A 23,128-nucleotide genomic window follows, 5' to 3' on the forward strand; every position below is an offset into this window, starting at 1 on the left:
ACACACACACACACACACACACACACACACACACACACTTCAACTAGACTCCAGAGGAATGCCGATGGAGAAAGACACTACCGCTAAGTACTTCTAACATAAGACCAGGATACCAAAAGGGATTCACGTAGAAGCAAATATTGCTCAACTTTATACACGTAACACCAAGTAAGTATTCAAGCTTCTACCAATAGGTTAACCGTTTATCCAAACATAGATTTTCATCTTATATTTAGAAAGTAAATTGTTTTAATTATTCAATTAGATTGTATGCAGCATGACTAATATGCAATGAAACCAAGCGATCACTGTACTGTACAAACTCTAGGCCACAGAGACTAGTGAAAATGTTGTTCCCAGTTCAGTTCCAACTCACGATGGGTCCCATCTCGTGAGAACTGAGAGAGAGAGAGAGAGAGAGAGAGAGAGAGAGAGAGAGAGAGAGAGAGAGAGAGAGAGAGAGAGAGAGAGAGAGAGAGAGAGAGAGAGAGAGAGAGAGAGAAGCAGGGGCTGGGAGGGAGGGAGGGAGCATCAAAGAGACTAAATATAGAGCAAGAGAACTCATCTCATCTGATCGTAAAAGCACAAGTGCAGGGAGGGATCTGGGAGTCGTCAACATGAGACACTGAGGCCCATGACTGACCACACAGCCACCCCAGTGGTCACTGTGACAAGCCCCGGAGGAGAGGCCTTTGGTCCAGCCTCAGAACCGGAGGAGCTTCACACGCTCTCCACTTCGCCCTGTGTTTACACTGAACTAGTGTGGAGGTCAAAGAGGTACACAGGTCACAGAGAAAGAGGGAGAGAAAGAGAGAGGGGGGCTCTGAGATTTGAATTCAAAAGGATTTATTGACTTGGAAAGTGTAACCACATACTGTACATTGCCAAAGCAAACATATAGAAACACTACCGGCCAAAAGTTTGGACACACCTACTCATTCAAATGTTTTCTACATTCTACATTGTAGAATAATAGTGAAGACATCAAAACTATGAAATAACACATGGAATCATGTAGTTATCAAAAAAGTGTTAAACAAATAAAAAATATATTATATATTTCAGATTCTTCAAAGTAGCCACCCTTACAGTTTTGCACACACTTGGAATTCTCTCAACCAGCTTCTTGAGGTAGTCGCCTGGAATGCATTTAAATTAATAGGTGTACCTTGTTAATTTGTTGAATTTCTTTCCTTCTTATTAATGCGTTTGAGCCAATCAGTTGTGTTGTGACAACGTAGGGGTAGTATACAGAAAATACAGAATTTGGTAAAAGACCAAGTCCATATTATGGCAAGAACTGCTCAAATGAGCAAAGAGAAACGACAGTCCATCATTACTTTAAGACATGAAGGTCAGTCAATTTCAAGAATTCTGAACGTTTCTTCAAGTGCAGTTGCAAAAATCATCAAGTGCCATGATGAAACTGGCTCTCATGTAACCGCCACAGGAAAGGAAGACCCAGTTACCTCTGCTGCAGAGGATAAGTTCATTAAAGTTACCAGCCTCAGAAATTGCAGCCCAAATAAATGCGTCAGAGTTCAAGTAACAGACACATCTCAACATCAACTGTTCAGAGGAGACTGGGTGGAATCAGAACTTCATGGTTGAATTGCTGAAAAGAAACCACTACTAAAGGACACCAATAAGAAGAACATACTTGCTTGGGTCAAGACACACGAGCAATGGACATTAGACCGGTGGAAATCTGTCCTTTGGTCTGATGATTCCAAATGTGAGATTTTTGATTCCAACCGCCGTGTCTTTGTGAGACACAGAATAGATGAACGGATGATCTCTGCATGTGTGGTTCCCACAGTGAAGCATGGAGGAGGAGGTGTGATGGTGCTTTGCTGGTGACACTGTCTGTGATTAATTTAGAATTCAAGGCACACTTAACCAGCATGGCTACCACAGCATTCTGTAGTGACAAGCCATCCCATCTGGTTTGCACTTAATGGGACTATCACCAGGCTGTGTTTGGGCTATTTGTCCAAGAAGGTGAGTGATGGCGTGCTGCATCAGATGACCTGGCTTCCACAATCACCCAACCTCAACCCAATTGAGATGGTTTGGGATGAGTTTGACTGCAGAGTGAAGGAAAAGCCACCAACAAGTGCTCAGCATATGTGGGAACTCCTTCTACTAATACTAATAATACTACTACTAATAATAATAATATAATAATAATAATACTAATAATAATAGTAATAATACTGTTGGAAAAGCATTCCAGGTGAAGGTGGTTGAGAGAATGCCAAGAGTGTGCAAAGCTGTAATCAAGGCAAAGGGTGGCTACTTACAAGAACCTAAAATCTAAAATATATTTTGATTTTTTTAACACTTTTTTGGTTTATTACATGATTCCATATGTGTTATTTCATAGTTTTGATGTCTTCACTATTATTCTACAATGTAGAAAATAGTAAAAATAAAGAAAAACCCTTGAATGTGGTGTGTCTAAACTTTTGACTGGTTCTGTAGATAATAAGAAAAGCAATACTCCATGAATATTTCTCTCTCCAACCCCCCTCTTCCATAGCAGGTAAGGAAATATTCAAGATATGAAGGGAGCAATGAAAGAGAAGAACAAGGCCAGTCACTTGTGTCAACCTATAATTACGCACTGACATAGAGCAGTTCCCTTCCCCCTGGTGTGCCTGCCTGACAACCTGCCTATCCGTCTGCCTCTCTGTCAGCCTGCCTCTCTGCCAGCCTGCCTCTCTGTCAGACCCCCTCTCTGCCAGTCTGCCTCTCTGCCCGCCCGCCCCTCTGTCAGACCCCCTCACTGTCAGACCCCCTCTCTGTCAGACCGCCTCTCTGTCAGAATGCCTCTCTGTCAGACCCCCTCTCTGTCAGACCCCCTCTCTGTCAGACCCCCTCTCTGCCCACCTGGCTCTCTGTCAGAACACCTCTCTGTCAGCCCTCCTCTCTGTCAGACCCCCTCTCTGTCAGCCCTCCTCTCTGTCAGACCCCCTCTCTGTCAGCCCTCCTCTCTGTCAGCCCTCCTCTCTGCCTTCCTCTCTGCCTGACTCTCTGCCTGCCTCTCTGCCTGCCTTTATGTCAGCCTGCCTGCCTGCCTGTCTGCCAGCCTGCCTGCCACTGTCAGCCTGCCTCTCAGCCTGCCTCTCTGTCAGCCTGCCTCTCAACCTGCCTGCCTCTCTATCAGCTTGCCTCTCAGCCTGCCTCTCTGTCAGCCTGCCTCTCAACCTGCCTGCCTCTCTATCAGCTTGCCTCTCAGCCTGCCTCTCTGTCAGCCTGCCTCTCAACCTGCCTGCCTCTCTATCAGCTTGCCTCTCTATCAGCTTGCCTCTCTACCTGCCTGCCTCTCTGCCAACCAACTTGGCAGCTTGTCATGTGAGAGTGACAGTATGAACGCTGGCCCTGTGGTCATATACTGTGCTTCCTATATGGCCACCTATCACAAGCCACAACCTAACCACCTGTCAAACACAGTTACCCCAATCTTCTACTGTTCCTGGATAGCAGGGGTGGAAAGAGGGAAAATAATGACAGAGGGGAGGAGGAGTGGGGTTGGAGACAGCAGCAAGATTTGTGACCTGTTGCCACAAGAAAAGGGCAACCAGTGAAGAACACACACCATTGTAAATACAACCTATATATATGTTTATTTATTTTCCCTTTTGTACCTCAACTATTTGCACATCATTACAACACTGTATATAGACATAATGACATTTGAAATGTCTTTATTATTTTGGAACTTTTGTGAGTGTAATATTGCTGACAATGTTTTATTGGTTATTTCACTTTTGTTTATTATCTATTTCACTTGCTTTGGCAATGTAAACATATGCTCCCATGCCAATAAATCCCCTTCAATTGAAATGGATAGAACCAGATCCTTCCTGGTTTGGAACGAAACAGAGAGGAGGATGGGGGGGGATGATGTCTATTTAAGGAGAAAGAATTCCAGCTCCTCCAGCCAATGAGAGAACAAACAACATTTTTTTCTTCCCTTCATTCCCAAAGACGACAAAGGGAAATAATACGAGCTTTCTACATAGTTGGGCCGCTGCCAGCTCTGCAAGGGAGGTAGTCTATTACGCATTGTCTGTGAAATTAAACCTCCTAATGCAGCATAGACTGTCTTCACTAGATTTATACGCTCCCACAGCATGTACACAATCCTGTAAATTCTACACTAAATACGCCAGAGGGGCGTGGTCAGTACAGTACGACAGGGGTAATAATGTCACGGATGTTGAAATAATACATTGACGATGACTTCGCTCAGCTAACTGCATTCTAATGGGGGACAATTAACCTACTGACATAGAGGGGAACATAAACCAATAGAAATATGGCTAATTAACTAAATGATTACTACAGGCAGATGGCTACAGTACTACTGAGTACAGATGTGGAGAAAATACATATTATGACCTGCTCTTTATAGATCTGGAGGCAGAGTGAGAGAAAAGGACATTGTCAGAGAGGGGGAGTTACTGTGTCATATAAACATTATGGATTTTAATCATCAGATTCAAATTGAGTGAAAGTTTGATCTTATAGCAGTGATGATCATTACATTGTCACTGGAAAAACACATGAAATCAGCACACTCTGACAGTGATGAAAGACAATATTATCAGTAAGGTTTATATTTGAATCAATCATAATTGCAGCAGATCATTGAGAGATGTTGATTCGTGGACGTGTTCCACTTCCTGTAGTTAGATGCATGACATCATGTGAGAAGGTTCACCAAACAACAGCTCTGGTAGTATTACATCTGTTTTACGGCATGTCCGGTGCTCTAAGCAGTGACCTAATGTAGTGCCTTGGGTCCTATAGGCTTATATACCACCATTAGCTAGTTAATTGCCTCCCAGCGCCCTAACACTCTATCACTGTAACACTTCTAACACCTCTACCCAACACACCAGAGAACCTGTAACACCTCTACCCAACACACCAGAGAACCTGTAACACCTCGACCCAACACACCAGAGAACCTGTAACACTTCTACCCAACACACCAGAGAACCTGTAACACCTCGACCCAACACACCAGAGAACCTGTAACACTTCGACCCAACACACCAGAGAACCGTCCATACATCACTTAAATCAGTCATCTCACTCAACCGCACCACAGAACCATATCACTTCCATTTTTACTTTAACATTTTTTGTAATTTAGCAGACACTCTTATCCAGAGCGACTTACAGGAGCAATTAGGGTTAAGTGCTTTGCTCAAGGGCACATTGACAGATTCTTCACCTAGTCAGCTTGGGGATTGGAACCAGCAACCTTTCCGTTACTGGCCCAACACTCTTAACCGCTAGGCTACCTGCTGCCCTGCTTACACTGTACATAACACAGAATGGTGAGACAACACACCACATCAAGTGTCACAGATGACTGTCTTGTATTCCGCATTAAAAGTACAATCAATTGAGACCGGAAATATCTTATCACATATTCATACCTCTCTAGTGACAACCTTCACCCATTGGTCAATATGAGTGGAGAAACAGGATGTGGGCGTAGGGTGTGACTACATAACAAGGCCTACAAAAAAGAAGAACAAGACATTTATTTCTAGAAATTCGTCACAGCAAATATGCATGTAGCTGTATTGTACCAAGGGGAAATTGTCTCTGGTTAAAAGTGATTTGAGTTGAGATGACAGTAGTGTGATGAAGCGAAGGCCTTTCTTCCCTCTCTGCCCAGTACACACTGAGAGGAGCAGCCAAGCTGCAGTACACAGGGGCTGTGTGTACTGGTGTAAAAGACAACCTATTTTTCAGAGTCCACATCCCTCCTGTTTGGATGGATGCTTTCAGACATCTCTCCTTTGTTTCCTCCTCTTCCTCCTCCTCCTCCTCCTCCTCTCTATCTGTGCTAGCTGACAGAGAGTGTGCTTGGTGGAAGGGTTAGCGTGAGGTCCCTGGACCCTCACCAACTGGCCTCGCTTCACCTCAGAGTGGCCATCACACATGCATGCCCAGTGCACACACTCTGGCATTTTACGGAATATGGTTATTTTTACTATTGGGATCAAGAAGAAGCTAATATTTCAGTATCAGCTGACAGAAAGTTTGAGAGTGGACAATGGCACGGCCATGACGTGGGTAATCCTATACTCAGAGCGTGACAAAGCTGTGATGTCTGGTGTGTGTAAGTGCCTGCCTGCCTGCCTGCCTGCCTGCCTGCCTGCCTGCCTGCCTGCCTGCCTGCCTGCCTGCCTGAGGAACCACATCAAAGTCTGATTCAGTAGCTAGCAGCAACAGCTACAGCATGGACTGAGTGTCATGTTATCATGGCATCTGAATGGGGGTGAATCACCAACCCTGAGAAGAGTAGGAGATAACGTCACCCCATCTAAGAGCAGCGAGGGAGGGAGGGGGAGAACATTGCCTGTCACTAGGGCTCTGTGTTTCGGGAGGGGCACTAGATCCCCCGTTCTCCTCTGTCCCTATGTCAACTCTGGAGGACTCACAGTCACCTCGCCTCCCAAAACAACTAGCCGGAATACGATTACACTTCTCTTTGAATCAATGTCTGGCTGTTTCCTACTTCTTCCTCCTCCTCCTCTTCTGTCTCCTTCTCTTTCTCGCAAACACCCAATACCCTCCTTCTCAAGGGCAAACCTGACGCACATCAATCGTCTTTCTATCTGTTTGTTTCTGGTTTCCTGGCCAGGTTACTACCTACATCTGTGACCTTTCATCCTCACCCTCTCAGAGGTCAATGAAGCTCAAATCAATGCTGCTATGAAATTCCATTACCAGCCGCTTGGCTATCTTCCACAAACACAGCTCTGTCTTAAGAAGGGTTAAGAAGGGTCATAAGCAGGCTGCTAGCCAGGCAGGGCTGAGGAAAGACAGGCTCATACAACATAACAAGCCCATAAAAGCTTCCCGAGGTCCAGTTTACAGCTGGTGTGGTACAGGGCTGTGCTTTTCCGGAGAGGGGAGAGGGGAAAGCTTTTCAGGAGAGGGGAAAACTGTCTGTGTAACTGCACAATAGTCTGGGGAGAGTCTGTTATTGTGAGAGCGGCCAGGGTTTCTGAATGGACGAGGTGTTTGAGTCTCAACTGTATTTCCCTCACTTTTCACTACCTCTCTTCCCTCCATCCCCCTCTCACCCTCTCTTATTGATCTTAATTTGACCTATATTGTCACAGCAAAATAATCCTGCAGCAACTGGATTTGAACATTTAGTCCATAATGTTGCTTGATCAGTGGTTAGGCTATTAGCTGGCCAAAAGTAAGATACATGAAAATTGCAATAATACAGTGGCTTGCAAAAGTATTCACCCCCCTTGGCATTTTTCCTATTTTGTTGCCTTACAACCTGGAATTAAAATGTTTATTTTTGTATCATTTGATTTACACAACATGCCTACCACTTGAAGATTATTTTGAAACAAACAAGAAATAAGACAAAAAAAATTGAAAACTATTCACCCCCCAAAGTCAATACTGTGTAGAGCCACCTTTCACAGCAATTACAGCTGCAAGTATCTTGGGGTATGTCTCTATAAGGTTGGCACATCTAGCCACTGGGATTTTTGCCCAATTCTTCAAGGCAAAACTGCTCCAGCTCCTTCAAGTTGGATGGGTTCCAAATGTGTACAGCAATCTTTAAGTCATACCACAGATTCTCAATTGGATTGAGGTCTGGGCTTTGCTAGGCCATTCCAAGACATTTAAATGTTTCCCCTTGTACCACTCGAGTGTTGCTTTAGCAGTATGCTTAGGGTCATTGTTCTGCAGGAAGGTGAACCTCAGACCCAGTCTCAAATCTCTTGAAGACTGAAACAGGTTTCCCTCAAGAGTTTCCCTGTATTTAGCGCCATCCATAATTCCTTCAATTCTGACCAGTTTCACAGTCCCTGCCAATGAAAAACATCCCCACAGCATGATGCTGCCACCACCATGCTTCACCATGGGGATGGTTGTCTCGAGGTGATGAGAAGTGTTGGGTTTGCGCTCAATTTTAGTCTCATCTGACCAGAGTACCTTCTTCCATATGTTTAGGGAGTCTCCCACATGCCTTTTGCCGAACACCAAACATGTTTGCTTATTTTTTTCTTTAAGCAATGGCTTTTTCTGGACACTCTTCCGTAAAGCCCAGCTCTGTGGAGTGTACGGCTGAAAGTGGTCCTATGGACAGATACTCCAATCTCCGCTGTGGAGCTTTGCAGCTCCTTCAGGGTTATCTTTGGTCTCTTTGTTGCCTCTCTGATTAATTCCTTCCTTGCCTGGTCCGTGAGTTTTGGTGAGCGGTCCTCTTTTGGCAGGTTTGTTGTGGTGCCATATTCTTTCCATTTTTTTTATAATGGATTTAACGGTGCTCCGTGGGATGTTCAAAGTTTCAGATATTTTTTTATAACCCAACCCTAATCTGTTCTCCACAACTTTGTCCCTGACCTGTTTGGAGAGCTCCTTGGTCTTCGTAGTGCCGCTTGCTTAGTGGTGTCACAGACTCTGGGGCCTTTCAGAACAGATGTATATATACTGAGATCATGTGACAGATCATGTGACACTTAGATTGCACACAGGTGGACTTTAATTTAACTAATTATGTGACATCTGATGGTAATCGGTTGCACCAGATCTTATTTAGGGGCTTCATAGCAAAGGGGTGAATACATATGCACCCACCACTTTTCAGTTTTGAATCTTTTAGATTTTTTTTCATTTCACTTCACCAATTTGGACTATTTTGTGTATGTATATTACATGAAATACAAATACAAATAAATGTAAATTACAGGTTGTAATGCAACAAAATAGGAAACACTTTTGCAAGGCACTGTAACCTTGTGTTAGTGTGGGTTTTAAGTGAATTCATGTACATCATGAAGCTCATCTGCATTCTCTGTGGAATGAAAAGAGTGATCAAATTAAGATCATCCTACATCTGTACCATCTCCTCTCACTCTATCCTCCTCTCTTGATGCTCTCTAGCTCTGTCTGTCTGTCTGTCTGTCTGTCTGTCTGTCTGTCTGTCAGTTCATCAGTGGCAGTGTGACAGCCTCAATGGAGACCAAGTGGCTCATTAGCTTTTAATGTTTACCATGTATCAGATTTCACAAGAAGTGAGAGGGAGAGAAAGAGAGAGAGTGAGAGAGGAAGAGAGAGAGAGAGAGAGAGAGAGAGAGAGAGAGAGAGAGAGAGCAAGAGAGACAGAGAGAGAGTGCAATGTGTGGGTGTGTGAGAGAGAGAGGCAGAGACAACGGCAGTTTAGATTCTGACCAGGGCCATTCTGAAAACCACAGCTTTCTCCAATAACATTCCGTGTGTGTGTGTGTGTGTGTGTGTGTGTGTGTGTGTGTGTGTGTGTGTGTGTGTGTGTGTGTGTGTGTGTGTGTGTGTGTGTGTGTGTGGTTCGTGCGTGCGTGCGTGCGTGCGTGCGTGCGTGCGTGCGTGCGTGCGTGCGTGCGTGTGTGTGTGTGTGCGTATGTGTGTGTGTGCGTATGTGTGTGTGAAAGTGCACTTGGCAACAAACACCAAGGATTCTCTCCTACTGTATCCCCCCATATAACATGTACATCACAGACAGTTCATCAACTGAAACTGAGCAATGCAGTGAAGATATTAGCCATATATACATAACAAACATCCACCCCACACTCAGATCCCTGTTACCATGACGCTGCTGATTGGCACCTGTTTGATAAGAGACTTTCCCTTGATGTGACAAACAGTAGCTAGCCTATTAGTGTCTCTTCCCTTCTACTGCCTTTAATAACAGCTGTGGCCTGGCATTTTAGCCTGTAGCTAATGGGGCTGCCTTCACATGCACACGCACACAAACACACGTACACACACACACACACACACACACACACACACACACACACACACACACACACACACACACACACACACACACACACACACACACACACACACACACACACACACACACACACACACACACACACACACACACACACACACACACACACAAACACACACACACACACACACACGCACGCACGCACGCATATGCACACGCACACACACACAGTGGCATTTTAGCCTGTAGCTAATAAAACTGGCGTCCCCTCTCTCCTGAATCATTACACTCCAAGCCTGGCTGCACCCGCTCAGATGACAACAGCAGAAATAGCAAACAGGTACTGCACAGGCACTTATAGTGTGCAAATTCACACACTCACACATGCTAACACACACACACACACACATATGTGCACATGCACACACACAGGCACATGCACGCTCAAAGATACACACACACAAACACACAGCCCTCTGCCATAATGACAAAATGACTTAATCCTCCGTCTGCTGTATATGACCAATACACCATGATATCACACGTCGCTATTTCAGTTGAGGGCAACACCCTCAATATCTTCCACCATTAACAAACAACCTCATTGGCTCCGTGTGAAAATATACATCTCTTCCCTAGAGACCTTTGTGCTGGATAAACGCTAACCTGATACACCTTATTAACTGAGCAGAAACATCTAACACACCTCGTACTGTCATAAGTCTTCCTATAGAGAAAACATGCAGAAGATCGTAGCAGCAAAACGACAGGCCTGTGTCTAATGTTAGACAACACCAACTCAATGCATCCCTTCTCTGAGCCAATAGGAGATGAAGTCATATCATATCACAGACTGAAGCATGTTTACTAATGCCAAGACAACAATTACACGGCCACTGCCTTTAAGCCATGATTGACAACTCATCAACAGGTCTGGTCAGAACAGACTGACAGACGCCAGCACCACAAAACCATGGCAACCATCACACTCAGAATGACTGACAGGTAACACCCCTCCCTTCTAAACCCGCCAGACCAAAAACACACAAACCCTTTAACCCTACTCCCACTGAGGAGTGTGTGTGGTGTGTGTGTGTGTGTTGTGTGTGAGGTAGGTACCCTCTTACCAGTGGTGGAGTGCAGGCTCTCCAGGCTCCAATAGTGGGAGAGGACCCCCTGAGAGTACCTCCTAGGCTCCCCATCCCTCCTCCTCCTCCTGCCCCCCATCTTTCCCCCAGACTCCCCCCTCCTACTCCTCCTCCACCACCCACCCCTCCTCCTCCCCTGGTGGGGGTACCGCTGTCCGAGTCTGAACCAGGAGATCCAGGGGAGAGTCCAGAGCTGGTGCTGCCGCTGCTACCACAGCTGCCCCCGGGCAGGGGCACGGGCCCCTCAGAGCCCTGCTGGGTCCGCATCAGGACAGGAGGGCCCCCGAACACAGACCTGGAGCTGGGCACTGGAGCCTGGTAGTAGTGGTGGTCAGGTAGGTCGTTTCTCCCAGAGACAGTTAGGTAACGCTGGGTATGTAGGTAGGCAGGGTGGTAGGTAGGTACCGGTGATGTAGCCTCTACCAGGCCTCTCTAGCCAGGTAGGTAGGCTGTATGTGTGTCAGTCGGCTCCACAGCCAGTCAGTGAGTGCTTCAGTCTCTGCTGTTGCTCCTCTCTCTGGCTCTGCTCTGCTCTCGCCGGCTGCTCCCTTCTCTTTCTCTCTCTCTCTCGCTCTCTCTCCGTCGCTAGCTCACTCTCTATCGCTCTCTCTCCCTTCTTCGTTCGCTCTCCCTCCCTCCCTCCCTCGCTGTTGCTAACTCACATAGCCGAGTGGTCGCACACACATCCACACTAAGGCTACAGCCACACAGCTACAGACAGACATCAGTGGGGGTCCTCTAGGGGGGCTCGGCAGCTCTGCAGTGTCGTTTGCCTGGGAGCTGACTGGCTGCCGCTGATGGCTGATGACTCTCTAATGTTATGGTGCAGTGCCATTAAGGTGGGACTGAAAAAAATCCCCCTCCTCCCCCACATCTCCCCGCCTGCTGTTTCTAAAGCACTGTGGGGGGGTATTGAGAAAGGAAGAGACAGTTAGAGAGAGGAGCAGAGGAAAATGGATAGAGAGAGGGGGGCTAACCTGATCCACCATTCTATTTAACGACATAAACAGTAAACACACACCTAGTTGAATCCTACTGAGTTATATCCTATCCAATGATTCAACAGTGTTCTGTCATAACTTTGCAAAGATACAAAACAGTGTTATTTCAGGTTCTGCTCCACGATACACAAGTTAGATCAACACGGGAAGATAAACGGCTGTCTGGCTGGCTAGACAGCACATGTACAAACTCTTCAAAGTAAAACAGATAAATGATTTGTTTCCACTGGAATGGGATTTCTCTGTACCTCAGGATATATTACACACAGAACACAGGGAACTACACACGAGGGAGATGGTTCCAGGCATTCCCACTACACTGACCATCATCACAGACACACACACACACACACACAGAGAGAGAGGGAGAGATACGGAGAGAGAGAGATACAGAGAGAGAGAGAGAAAGATACGGAGAGAGAGAGAGAGAGATACAGAGAGAGAGAGAGAAAGATACGGAGAGAGAGAGAGAGATACAGAGAGAGAGAGAGAGAAAGATACAGAGAGAGAGAGAGAAAGATACAGAGAGAGAGAGAGAGAAAGATACGGAGAGAGAGAGAGAGAGAAAGATACGGAGAGAGAGAGAGAGAGAGAGAAAGATACGGAGAGAGAGAGAGAAAGATACGGAGAGAGAGAAAGATACGGAGAGAGAGAGAGAGAGAGAAAGATACGGAGAGAAAGAGAGAGAGAGAAAGATACAGAGAGAGAGAGAGAAAGATACGGAGAGAGAGAGAGAGATACGGAGAGAAAGAGCGAGAGAGAAAGGTACAGAGAGAGAGAGAGAGAGATACGGAGAGAGAGAGAGAGAGAGATACGGAGAGAGAGAGATAGGGAGAGAAAGAGAGAGAGAGAAAGATACAGAGAGAGAGAGAGAGACAGAGAGAGAGAGAGAGAGAGAGAGAGAGAGAGAGAGAGAGAGAGAGAGAGAGAGAGAGAGATACGGAGAGAGAGAGAGAGAGAGAGATATACAGAGAGAGAGAGAGAAAGATACGGAGAGAGAGAGAGAGAGATACAGAGAGAGAGAGAGAAAGATACGGAGAGAGAGAGAGAGAGAGAGATACGGAGAGAGAGAGAGAGAGAGAGAGATACGGAGAGAGAGAGAGAGAGAGAGATACGGAGAGAAAGAGAGAGAGAGAAAGATACAGAGAGAGAGAGAGATACAGAGAGAGAGAGAGAGAGAGATACGGAGAGAGAGAGAGATACGGAGAGAGAGAGAGAGAGAGAGAGATACAGAGAGAGAGAGAGAAAGATACGGAGAGAGAGAGAGATACAGAGAGAGAGAGAGAGAGAGAGAGAGAGAGAGAGAGAGAGATACGGAGGAGAGAGAGAGAGAGATACGGAGAGAGAGAGTGAAAGATACGGAGAGAGAGAGTCTAAGATACGGAGAGAGAGAGAGAGAGAGAAAGATACAGAGAGAGAGAGAGAAAGATACGGAGAGAGAGAGAGAGAGACGGAGAGAGAGAGAGAGAGAAAGATACAGAGAGAGAGAGAGAAAGATACGGAGAGAGAGAGAGAGAGAGAGATAGAGAGAGAGAGAGAGAAAGATACGGGAGAGAGAGAGAGAGAGAGAGAGAGAGAGAGAGAGAGAGATACGGAGAGAGAGAGAGAGAGATACGGAGAGAAAGAGAGAGAGAGAAAGATACAGAGAGAGAGAGAGATACGGATAGAGAGGGAGAGAGAGAGAGAGAGAGAGAGAGAGAGAGAGAGAGAGAGAGAGAGAGAGAGAGAGAGAGAGAGAGAGAGAGAGAGAGAGAGGGAGAGAGAGAGAGAGAGAGAGAGAGAGAGAGAGAGAGAGAGAGAGAGAGAGAGAGATACGGATAGAGAGAGAGAGAGAGGAGGAGGGGGGCCCAAGGGCAGAGCAGTCCCCTGCCAGAACTAAGAAGAGTTGGGCACTAGAAAAATACTGCAATGGCATTCTCATAGAAAGTCAGCAACTCTCTCTCTCTCTTTCTCTCTCTCTCACACACACACTCCTTCACAATGACTGATTAGAGCTCTTGGAGAATGAGACGGCGAGAGCAGGCTATTCAACACCAGCCAGTCAGCCAGTACACTACAGTAGATGGAAACTATATTTCCTGTTTCTATCCGAGTTGAATAAGATGAACAGACGGACTGGACAGAAAACCCCATAATATTGATGCACCACTCACCGCACCTGCAATAATCTAATATAATATTCTGGATGTTTAGTACATAAAGGAATCCTATAAACTTACCTGCTACATCTTAATGTTTCAATAGCTTATGTCACTAGTGCCAATGATTGGTATTGAAGACCTCAGTCTTGACCTCAGCACAGGTTTACATAGACCCCAGTAGTCTGACATTATCAGCTGTGGTGAATAGAAACAGTGAGCCTGGTGAGACTAATCACAGATACACTGTAGTGCTGCTGTCTCTCTCTCTGTCTCATACCAAAACACAGGGAAATGGTTGCTCCTACTGTGTCCTGTGGAGGCTAAAATGCCAGAGAGACACCTGGTGAACATAAGGCTGGTAGTCCTGATGAGGATACGTGTAGGCAGACACACACGCACGCACACAGACACACACGCACGCACTCACGCACACTCACACACACACACAGAGAGAAGGCTATGCAGACAGAGCCACTGAGCTGTGACCTTGGAGCCTTCAAACATAAAGCCAGTAAAGTTCAGATAGGAGAGAAAATGTACCTCTCTCTGTCTCTCTCCATCTCTGTGTCTCTCTCTCTCTGTGTCTCTCTCTCTCTCTATGTGTGTCTCTCTCTCTGTGTCTCTCTCGCTCTGTCTGTGTGTGTCTCTCTCTCTCTCAATTCAATTCAATTCAATTCAAGGGGCTTTATTGGCATGGGAAACATGTGTTAACATTGCCAAAGCAAGTGAGGTAGATAATATACAAAAGTGAAATAAACAATACAATTTTCTCTCTCTTTGTCTGTCTCTCTCTGTGTCTCTCTCTGTGTCTGTCTCTCTCTGTGTCTCTCTCTCTCTCTCTCTGTGTCTCTCTCTCTGTGTGTGTCTCTCTGGCTCTCTCTATCTCTCCGTGTCTCTCTCTCTCTCTCTCTCCTTGTCTCTCTGTATCTCTCCGTGTCTCTCTCTCTCTCTCTCTATCTCTCCGTGTCTCTCTCTCTCTATCTCTCCGTCTCTCTCTCTCTCTCTCTCTCTCTCTCTCTCTCTGTGTCTCTTTCTCTCTGTGTCTCTCTTTCTCTTAGGTATACTGGATAGAAAAAGCCTAAAAGCTGACAGATACAGAGGCTTAAGTTATAACTGTTCTTTTAAAACTGATTTATAAACTATGAATAAACCAATAACTAAGAGGCCGTAAACTAGTTATAAACTACTTATAAACCCTTTATAAACCCTTTAGTGTGTTGACGACTTTTAATGTCAGTTTGCAATCATCCTTGCATGGGCTATAACGAATAACCCTGCTACATGGAATAGGAATGTAGGTATACTGGTGTTACAAGGTGAAAAGTGACTTACCTCACCGCACAGTATATACCATAGGAATATAATTACACAATCAACATATTGACTTAAATGGCAATTTCCATTCTAGTAATTATATTTCTATGGTCCACAGCCCTGTGAGTCAGTCAGCTAAAGAGGTTGCCATTACACTTGGCTTTTGATTCATCTTTCAATTCAATTAACTCAAATGAATCGAATTACATGGAAGGCATCTGGTGCAAGAGCACTGACCTCACTTTGAGTGGCAAGCAATCTGCCTCCTCTCTGTGTGTGTGTGTGTGTGTGTGTGTGTGTGTGTGTGTGTGTGTGTGTGTGTGTGTGTGTGTGTGTGTGTGTGTGTGTGTGTGTGTGTGTGTGTGTGTGTGTGTGTGTGCATGCATCTGTGACTACAGCAGCTTGACCACCCAGAGACATTGAGTCAGGGTAATATCATTTCAGCACAAGCCTGATGTCCACCCATCACCTGTCACCACTTTCATACCCCAAAGATATCAAACTGGTTCAGTGACCCCAACCATTCACTCAGTAGTAGGCTAGGCTACCTTAGGCACCCTCACAGTCAGACCTAACTCATTGTGCCTTATTTTTTCAAATAGCCTTGAAAGAAAGCTTAAAATTAGTAGATAATGAATTACTGATATTTTCCTAAACCATTCCCTCACACCATATTCCACTTTCTACATGCCTCTCAGACAAAGAGAAGAGCCTGACAGACAGCCTGACACACACACACGCACAGACACACACACACACACACACGCATTCCAGGAGCACTCTGTGTTCCCACTAAGTGATGGCTGGTTTTAGAAAAGGACTGATAAGACAATGCAAAATAAGATCTGTCTGGAGACAGCAGTTTGTGACCAAGCATACCTTACAGAGGCCAATCACTGTGAAAAACACAGTGTTTCTATATTGTTCCCAGAGAACCTCAATGCCCGGGATTTAAAACCTATGACGACACTGGCTCTCATCCCGAGGGACTGTCAATACAAATGGATAAAGTGGGTCTGTCAATGCAAATAGTACAATGCCATTACAAGCTCCAACAAACTGTGGGACCACTGACGTGTAGAGGATGCGGTGACCTCTGCTGGTGGTAAACGGAACTACAACTATACTCTGCCCATGCCAAAGCACATAGTAATTAGTTCAGAGACTAGTCTGAGACCTCGCTCCAAAATAATGTTGTTGTTTCACAACAGATGTTGCCTGGCATGATATCGCCGGGATAATCCAGGATTTGGTGAGTACATGATTTTAAACACAAAACTCAAACTAAATTGTATTTGTCACACACGCCGAATACAACTTACCGTGAAATGATGACTTAAGAGCCCTTTCCCAGCAATGCAGAGTTAAAAACAGAAAATAGTAACACAAAAAATAACAATAACGAGGCTGTATACAAGGAGTACTGGTACCGTGTCAATGTGCAGGGGTACGAGGTAGTTGAGACAATACAGTATGTACATGTAGGTAGGGGTAAAAGTGACATGGCAATGAGGATAGATAATGAACAGAGGAGCAGCACTGAAACTCAGAGCTTGGCTACGGCCGTGGGAAAGACATTATGCTTGGAGTTGGAGTCTGAGATTGAGGTGGGGGCCAAGCCCACACAGACTTAGATTCAAGTTACCACAGTGCCTTCAGGAAGTATTCACACCTTTTGACTTGTTCCACTTTTTGTTGTGTTACAACTTGAATTTAAAATGGATTCAATTTAGATGCTTGTGTCACTGGCCTCCACACAATACCCCATCATGTCAAAGGGGAATAGTATTTTGTTTGATTTTTCTTTTTTTCTTTTTACAAATGAATTAAAAATGAAAAGCTGAAATGTCTTGAGTCAAAAAGTATTCAACCCTAAATAAGTTCAGGAGTAAAAATGTGTTTAACAAGTCACATAATAAGTTATATGGACTCACTCTGTGTGCAATAATAGTGTTTAACAGGATTTCTGAATGACTACCTCATCTCTGTACTTCACACATACAATTATCTGTAAGGTCCCTCAGTCGAGCAGGGAATTTCTAACACAGATTCAACCACAACAAACAGGGAGGTTTTCTAATGCCTCACAAAGGGCCCCTATTGGTAGATGGGTAAAACAAAATAAGCAAAGTGAAGTTATTAATTACAGGTTGGATGGTGTGTCAATACACCCAGTCACTATAAAGTTACAGGCGTTCTTCCTAACTCAGTTGCCGGAGAGGAAGGAAACCACTCAGGGACTTCACCATGAGGCCAATGGTTACAGTGTTTAATGGCTGTGATATGAAAAAATTGAGGATGGATCAACAACATTGTAGATACTCCACAATACTAACCTAAATGACAGAGTGAAAAGAAGGAAGCCTGTACAGAATACAAATATTCCAAGACATGAATTCTGGCACTAAAGTAATACTGCAAAAAAATATAGCAAAACAATTAACGCTTTGTCCTGAATACAAAGTGTTATGTTTGGGGCAAATCTAATACAACACATTACTGAGTATCACTCTCCATATTTTCATACATAGTGGCTGTTATGGGTATGCTTGTAATCGTTAACCTAAAACACAAGGCCAAATCTTCAGTGGAGTTGCTTACGAAGAAGACAGTGAATGTTCCTGAGTGGCCGAGCTACAGTTTCTTTGACTGTTTGAAAATATATGGCATGACTTGAAAATGGTTGTCCAGCAATGATCAACAACCAACCAAAAACAGTTGGGGAAAAAATGGGCAAATATTGCCAAAGCTGATTCTAACATGTATTGACTCTGTGCTGTGAATACTTATGTAAATGAAATACTGTATTACTGTATTTCATTTTCAATAAATGTGCTAAAAAAAACTGCATTATCATTATGGGGTATTGTGTGTAGATGGGTGAGATAATTGTTTTGATCCATTTTGAATTCAGGCTGTAATACAACAAAATGTGGAATAAGTCAAGAGGTATGAATACCTTCTGAAAGCACTGTAAGTGGTCATCATGAGGAAAAGGAGTCATTTTAGAGTATTGGAACCAACCCAGGCACAGTGAGTGAGAGAGCCAGCAGTGTGCGGTAGTATGCAGTACTCCCAGGGGTAGGAGGATGTAAAGGGAGGAAGGAGCTACTCACAGGGGTAGGAGGATGTAAAGGGAGGAAGGAGCTACTCACAGGGGTAGGAGATGCGTCGTCTCCAGCCCAGACAGTCAAGTCCGATGGGGGTGCTCTGGGAGAAGCAGTGGGCCTTCAGGGGAATCCCGGAGAACTCCTCCATGGTCGACAGGGATGCTCGAGCCCGTGCCTGTGGGGAGAAGGACAAATCGAGGCTTGGGATCCAACAAGGCCTACCTCTTAGCAGTCTATTGGTGTACAGTACTTAGTACACTGCTAACTTGCTATGTTAAGACCCTGCCTTTCTTTTTTTTGAAGTAACAGTCAAAGGTTTGGACACACTAACTCATTCAAGGGTTTTTCTTTATATTTTTTTTTTTACAATTTTCTACATTATAGAATAATATTGAAGACATCAAAACTATGAAATAACACATATGGAATCGTGTAATAACCAAAAAAGTGTTAAACATGACAGCTTTGCACACTCTCGGCATTCTTTCAACCAGCTTCATGAGATAATTGAAATGTATTGCAGGTGACGAACACGTGTGTCTTGTTAAATGTATTTTATTCTGTGTGTTTGAGCCAATCAGATGTGTTGTGACAAGGTCGGGGTGGTATATACAGAAGATAGCCCTGTTTGGTAAAAGAGCTCAAGTAAGCAAAGAGAAACGTCAGTCCATCATTACTTTAAGATATGAAGGTCAGTCAATATGGAACCTTTCAAGAATTTTGAACGTTTCTTCAACTGCAGTCGCAAAAACCATCAAGTGCCATGATGAAACTGGCTCTCATGAGGACCGCCACAGGAAAGGAAGACCCAGAGTTACCTCTAGTTCATTAGAGTTTATCAGCCTCAGAAATTGCAGCCCAAATAAATGCTTCACAGAGTTCAAGTAACAGACACATCTCAACATCAACTGTTCAGAGGAGACAGCGTGGAATCAGACCTTCATGGTCGAATTGCTGCAAAGAAACACTACTAAAGGTCACCAATAAGAAGAGCCTTGCTTGGGTCAAGAAACACAAGCAATGGACATTAGACCAAATTTGAGATTTTTGGTTCCAACCGCCGTGTCTTTGTGAGATGCAGAGGTAGGTGATCGGATGATCTCTGCATCTGTGGTTCCCACAGTGAAGCATGGAGGAGGAGGTGTGATGGTGTGGGGGTGCTTTGCTGGTGACACTGTCTGTGATTAATTTAGAATTCAAGGCACACTTAACCAGCATGGCTACCACAGCATTCTGCAGCAATACGCCATCCCATCTGGTTTGCGCTTAGTGGGACTATTATTATTATTTCAGAAGGACAATGACCCAAAACACACCTCCAGGCTGTGTAAGGGCTATTTGTCCAAGAAGGCGAGTGATGGAGTGCTGCATCAGATGACCTGGCCTCCACAATCACCCAACCTCCCGATTGAGGTGGTATGGGATGAGTTAGACTGCAGAGTGAAGGACAAGCAGCCAACAAATGCTCAGCATATGTGGGAACTTCTTCAAGACTGTTGGAAAAGCATTCCTCATGAAGCTGGTTGAGAGAATGCCAAGAGTGTGCAAAGCTGTCATCAAGGCAAAGGGTGGCTACCTTGAGGAATCTAAAATCTAAAATATATTTTGATTTGTTTAACACTTTTCGGGTTACTCCATGATTCCATATGTGTTATTTCATAGTTTTGATGTCTTCACTATTATTCTACAATGTAGAAAATAGTAAAAATAAAGAAAAATGTGTAGGTGTGTTAACATTTTTGACTGGTACTGTGTGTGTATTATATGTAATAATACTATAGGAATAGTAATAATATGTTTGTCCAGAGCAGATTGACCTGAAGGTTCATACAGGTTTAGGCTAAGAGTAGACGCTGAGAGAGACTGGCACAGAAACATGAGCGAGCGAGCGAGAAAGACATCCAAAAAAGACTGAAGAGAAAAAATGTAAACAAAGGAGAGATGCCAAGACTTCAGGGAGAAAACAGCTGGCGAAGGAGAGAAGAGATGGAGGAGGAAACACTTCCCTGAGACAGTACGTAGATGAAGAGGAGCAAGGAGGAGGAGGAGGAAACACTTCCCTGAGACAGTACGTAGATGAAGAGGAGCAAGGAGGAGGAGGAGGAAACACTTCCCTGAGACAGTACGTAGATGAAGAGGAGCAAGGAGGAGGAGGAGGAAACACTTCCCTGAGACAGTACGTAGATGAAGAGGAGCAAGGAGGAGGAGGAGGAAACACTTCCCTGAGACAGTACGTAGATGAAGAGGAGCAAGGAGGAGGAGGAGGAAACACTTCCCTGAGACAGTACGTAGATGAAGAGGAGCAAGGAGGAGGAGGAGGAAACACTTCCCTGAGACAGTACGTAGATGAAGAGGAGCAAGGAGATGGAGGAGGAAACACTTCCCTGAGACAGTACGTAGATGAAGAGGAGCAAGGAGGAGGAGGAGGAAACACTTCCCTGAGACAGTACGTAGATGAAGAGGAGCAAGGAGGAGGAGGAGGAGGAGAAGAGGAGGAAACACTTCCCTGAGACAGTACGTAGATGAAGAGGAGCAAGGAGGAGGAGGAGGAAACACTTCCCTGAGACAGTACGTAGATGAAGAGGAGCAAGGAGGAGGAGGAGGAAACACTTCCCTGAGACAGTACGTAGATGAAGAGGAGCAAGGAGGAGGAGGAGGAAACACTTCCCTGAGACAGTACGTAGATGAAGAGGAGCAAGGAGGAGGAGGAGGAAACACTTCCCTGAGACAGTACGTAGATGAAGAGGAGCAAGGAGGAGGAGGAGGAAACACTTCCCTGAGACAGTACGTAGATGAAGAGGAGCAAGGAGGAGGAGGAGGGAACACTTCCCTGAGACAGTACGTAGATGAAGAGGAGCAAGGAGGAGGAGGAGGAAACACTTCCCTGAGACAGTACGTAGATGAAGAGGAGCAAGGAGGAGGAGGAGGAAACACTTCCCTGAGACAGTACGTAGATGAAGAGGAGCAAGGAGGAGGAGGAGAAAACACTTCCCTGAGACAGTACGTAGATGAAGAGGAGCAAGGAGGAGGAGGAGGAGAAGAGGAGGAAACACTTCCCTGAGACAGTACGTAGATGAAGAGGAGCAAGGAGGAGGAGGAGGAAACACTTCCCTGAGACAGTACGTAGATGAAGAGGAGCAAGGAGGAGGAGGAGGAGGAGAAGAGGAGGTAACACTTCCCTGAGACAGTACGTAGATGAAGAGGAGCAAGGAGGAGGAGGAGGAAACACTTCCCTGAGACAGTACGTAGATGAAGAGGAGCAAGGAGGAGGAGGAGGAAACACTTCCCTGAGACAGTACGTAGATGAAGAGGAGCAAGGAGGAGGAGGAGGAAACACTTCCCTGAGACAGTACGTAGATGAAGAGGAGCAAGGAGGAGGAGGAGGAGGAGAAGAGGAGGAAACACTTCCCTGAGACAGTACGTAGATGAAGAGGAGCAAGGAGGAGGAGGAGGAAACACTTCCCTGAGACAGTACGTAGATGAAGAGGAGCAAGGAGGAGGAGGAGGAGGAGAAGAGGAGGAAACACTTCCCTGAGACAGTACGTAGATGAAGAGGAGCAAGGAGGAGGAGGAGGAAACACTTCCCTGAGACAGTACGTAGATGAAGAGGAGCAAGGAGGAGGAGGAGGAGGAGGAGGAGGAAACACTTCCCTGAGACAGTACGTAGATGAAGAGGAGCAAGGAGGAGGAGGAGGAAACACTTCCCTGAGACAGTACGTAGATGAAGAGGAGCAAGGAGGAGGAGGAGGAAACACTTCCCTGAGACAGTACGTAGATGAAGAGGAGCAAGGAGGAGGAGGAGGAAACACTTCCCTGAGACAGTACGTAGATGAAGAGGAGCAAGGAGGAGGAGGAGGAAACACTTCCCTGAGACAGTACGTAGATGAAGAGGAGCAAGGAGGAGGAGGAGGAGGAGAAGAGGAGGAAACACTTCCCTGAGACAGTACGTAGATGAAGAGGAGCAAGGAGGAGGAGGAGAAAACACTTCCCTGAGACAGTACATAGATGAAGAGGAGCAAGGAGGAGGAGGAGGAGGAGGACGAAACACTTCCCTGAGACAATACGTAGATGAAGAGGAGCAAGGAGGAGGAGAGGAGGAGGAGAAAACCCTTCCCTGAGACAGTACGTAGATGAAGAGGAGCAAGGAGGAGGAGGGAGACAGGTTCCCTCTCTGCTCGGCTGTAGGTTGTTTTTGCAGCGGTAAGCATGGTGGATTCTTACTTTCTCCAGATCTTCAGGACAGTGGGTGTTGAGTTGTCCCAGGCTGCCCCTCACGACTCGGGCCAGCTTCCGCTTCCGTCTCTTCTCCTCTTCGATCCACAGGTCGTCTGAGGAGCAGCGGTGGCGTCTTGGACCCCTGTCCCTCTCCCTGTTCGGCCTGTGGCCTGGTGGTGGTCTGAGGGCTGATGCAGTAGTGACCAGTCCAGACCCAGGGGACTTAAGCTCTGCTAGCCTCTTCTCTCCTCCTGCCTGGCTGGTGGGTCTACAGCCACCCTGAGTCTTTAGGTGCATAGTCAACTGGTTAATGGGATTGGCAATGTCACTTTCACTCCAGACTATAGTACCGGGCCTCTATGCGACTAATACGCCGTCTCTCTGTGTACATGACAGCATATCATTCTTACTGGTACAT

The 23,128-nt window shown here is 45.6% G+C and overlaps 1 protein-coding gene across 47 annotated transcripts in view; it reads right to left on the reverse strand.

The window, feature by feature from the left end:
• The window catches only part of LOC118372588 (rho guanine nucleotide exchange factor 4), a 160,175-nt gene that overhangs the window by 54,082 nt on the left and 82,965 nt on the right, over positions 1-23,128 (reverse strand). For 46 of the 47 annotated variants that reach the window (XM_052483474.1, XM_052483473.1, XM_052483471.1 and 43 more), the window contains 2 exons: positions 22,717-22,995; positions 18,541-18,670 (listed from right to left, as the gene is read on the reverse strand). In XM_052483474.1, coding sequence (XP_052339434.1) covers positions 18,541-18,670; positions 22,717-22,995 — 409 coding nt within the window. The remainder of the gene's footprint in view (positions 1-18,540; positions 18,671-22,716; positions 22,996-23,128) is intronic. The other variant, XM_052483469.1, reaches the window with a different exon arrangement.

This window comes from Oncorhynchus keta, chromosome 28, assembly GCF_023373465.1.
Source record: "Oncorhynchus keta strain PuntledgeMale-10-30-2019 chromosome 28, Oket_V2, whole genome shotgun sequence".
NCBI lineage: Eukaryota > Metazoa > Chordata > Actinopteri > Salmoniformes > Salmonidae > Oncorhynchus > Oncorhynchus keta.